Below are 2,500 nucleotides of genomic sequence, written 5' to 3' on the forward strand. Positions count from 1 at the left end.
AAGTCCATGAGGATGTAGAGGTCCAGCGGGCCCTTGGCCGGCTCAAACACCTCCAGCTCCACCTCCCTCTCCTCCCCAGGCAGCAGCTGCATGCTCATCAGCTGGGGGGCCACCTGGGAGTGCTTCAGCTGCATGTTGATCTGCTCATGCTGGAGGGAAGGAGGGGGGGGGGGGGGGGGAGGGGGGGTGGGGGGGGGGGTAGGGAGGGAGGGAGGGCGGAGGGAGGGAGGGCGGAGGGAGGGAGGGAGAGAGGGAGGGGTTTGGGGAGAGTGGTGGATAAAAAGAGGGAGGAAGGAAGGAAGAGGAGCGGAGGGGGAAAGATAGAGGGAGGAAGAAAGGAGGGGAAGAGATAGAGAGGGAGAATAGGGTGATGGGGGAAGGGCAGAAAGAAGGGCGTAAGAGATAAGACAGAATGGGCCCTATTATGCACATCAATAAGACGAGGCGGTAGATCTAAACTTAAGACGTGGAGGCGTGGTCAAGGCCACTTTGCTATTATGCGTGCGGTAGTGGGCGCCTAAAACCCGGCGCTAAGCAAAGAAATTAGTCATGGGTGTGTTTTGGGCGTCTTCTCAATCAACCCAATCAGCGTGCCAGGTGCCATTCCCTTTAAGAACCGGCTGCGTTGAGTCATTAGCGCTATGCTATTATGGAAGTCCTAAGAAGGAGGTCAGCGCGCTTCTCTGCCTCTCCCTTCTGAAATAAAGCATTTATACTGTGACCGTAATTGACGTCTTGCCGTGGAGCCACGTGCGTGTTCATGTGTGCCCACATGCATGCGCAAACCCCGGAGGCGCGCTCGTGTTTCAAAACGTGCATGAAGTCTAAACTTAAGAACTTTTCAAACCACTTCTTAGCGCGAGGAGCAAAGTCAGATCGCATAATAGCAGGGGCGCCTAGTGCACTTCATTAACATATGAACACTCCCACAATGAGCAATATATGCACGGGAGTTTTACGTCTTATGTGTGGGCGCCTATCGACACCTGCATAATAGCAGTAGCGCGTATGAAGCGCATAATAAGGGTGGCGGTAGGTCTTAACCTGGCGGTGCGTCTTAATTAAGACTTAAGACGGCAAGTTAAGAAGTGCATAATAGGGCCCAATGTCATCATACACGACAATAACACAAAACCTCTCATATGGAGTCAAAAAGGCACATGCAGACAAATGAGCACATCAACAGTAGTGAAATAGTCCCCAACAGACAGGGTAGTAATGCGTAAACATCAACAGACAGGGTAGTGATGCGTAAACATCAACAGACTGGCGTAGGGATACGTAAACACCAACAGACAGGGTAGTGATGCGTAAACATCAACAGACAGGGTAGTGATACGTAAACATCAGCAGACAGGGTAGTGATGCGTAAACATCAACAGACAGGGTAGTGATACGTAAACATCAGCAGACTGGGTAGTGATGCGTAAACATCAACAGACTGGCGTAGTGATGCGTAAACATCAACAGACTGGCGTAGGGATACGTAAACACCAACAGACTGGCATAGGGAAACGTAAACACCAACAGACAGGGTAGTGATGCGTAAACACCAACAGACAGGGTAGTGATACGTAAACATCAACAGACTGGCGTAGTGATACGTAAACACCAACAGACAGGGTAGGGAAACGTAGACACCAACAGACTGGCGTAGGGATACGTAGTGTTGGCGTAGGGATACGTAGAACACCAACAGACAGGGTAGGGATACGTAGGCCCCAACAGACAGGGTAGTGATACGTAGACATCAAGAGACTGGTGTAGTGAATCCTAGTGTTGGAATAGGGATACGTAAACACCAACAGACTGGCGTAGGGATACGTAGTCCCTAACAGACTGGCGTAGTGATACATAGACACCAACAGACTGGTGTAGTGATACATAGACACCAACAGACTGGCGTAGTGATACATAGACACCAACAGACTGGCGTAGTGATACATAGACACCAACAGACTGGCGTAGTGATACCTAATGTTGGAGTAGGGATACGTAAACACCAACAGACAGGGTAGTGATACATAGAACACCAACAGACTGACGTAGGGATACGTAGAACACCAACAGACTGGCGTAGTGATATGTAGTGTTGGCGTAGGGATACGTGGTGACCAACAGACAGGGTAGTGATACGTAGTCCTTAACAGACAGGGTAGGGATACATAGAACACCAACAGACAGGGTAGTGATACGTAGACACCAACAGACTGGCGAAGTGATACGTAAACATCAACAGACTGTCGTAGGGATACGTAAACACCAACAGACAGGGTTGTGATACATAGTCCCTAACAGACTGGCATAGGGATACGTAGTCCCTAACAGACTGGCGTAGGGATACGTAGTCCCTAACAGACTGGCGTAGGGATACGTAGTCCCTAACAGACTGGCGTAGGGATACATAGACACCAACAGACTGGCGTAGTGATACGTAGTGTTGGCGTAGTGATACGCAGTCCCTAACAGACAGCGTAGTGATAAGTAGACACCAACAGAC

General features: G+C 50.1%; 1 protein-coding gene across 1 annotated transcript in view; it reads right to left on the reverse strand.

The window, feature by feature from the left end:
- The window catches only part of itgb4 (integrin, beta 4), a gene marked incomplete at both ends in the record, with an annotated part of 97,149 nt that overhangs the window by 92,412 nt on the left and 2,237 nt on the right, over positions 1–2,500 (reverse strand). Inside the window, 1 exon segment of the mRNA XM_080541584.1 lies at positions 1–149. This exon segment is cut by the window's left edge and continues 56 nt beyond it. Coding sequence (XP_080397710.1) covers positions 1–149 — 149 coding nt within the window.

This window comes from Nansenia antarctica, assembly GCF_963989245.1.
Source record: "Nansenia antarctica genome assembly, chromosome: 11".
Taxonomy (NCBI): domain Eukaryota; kingdom Metazoa; phylum Chordata; class Actinopteri; order Argentiniformes; family Microstomatidae; genus Nansenia; species Nansenia antarctica.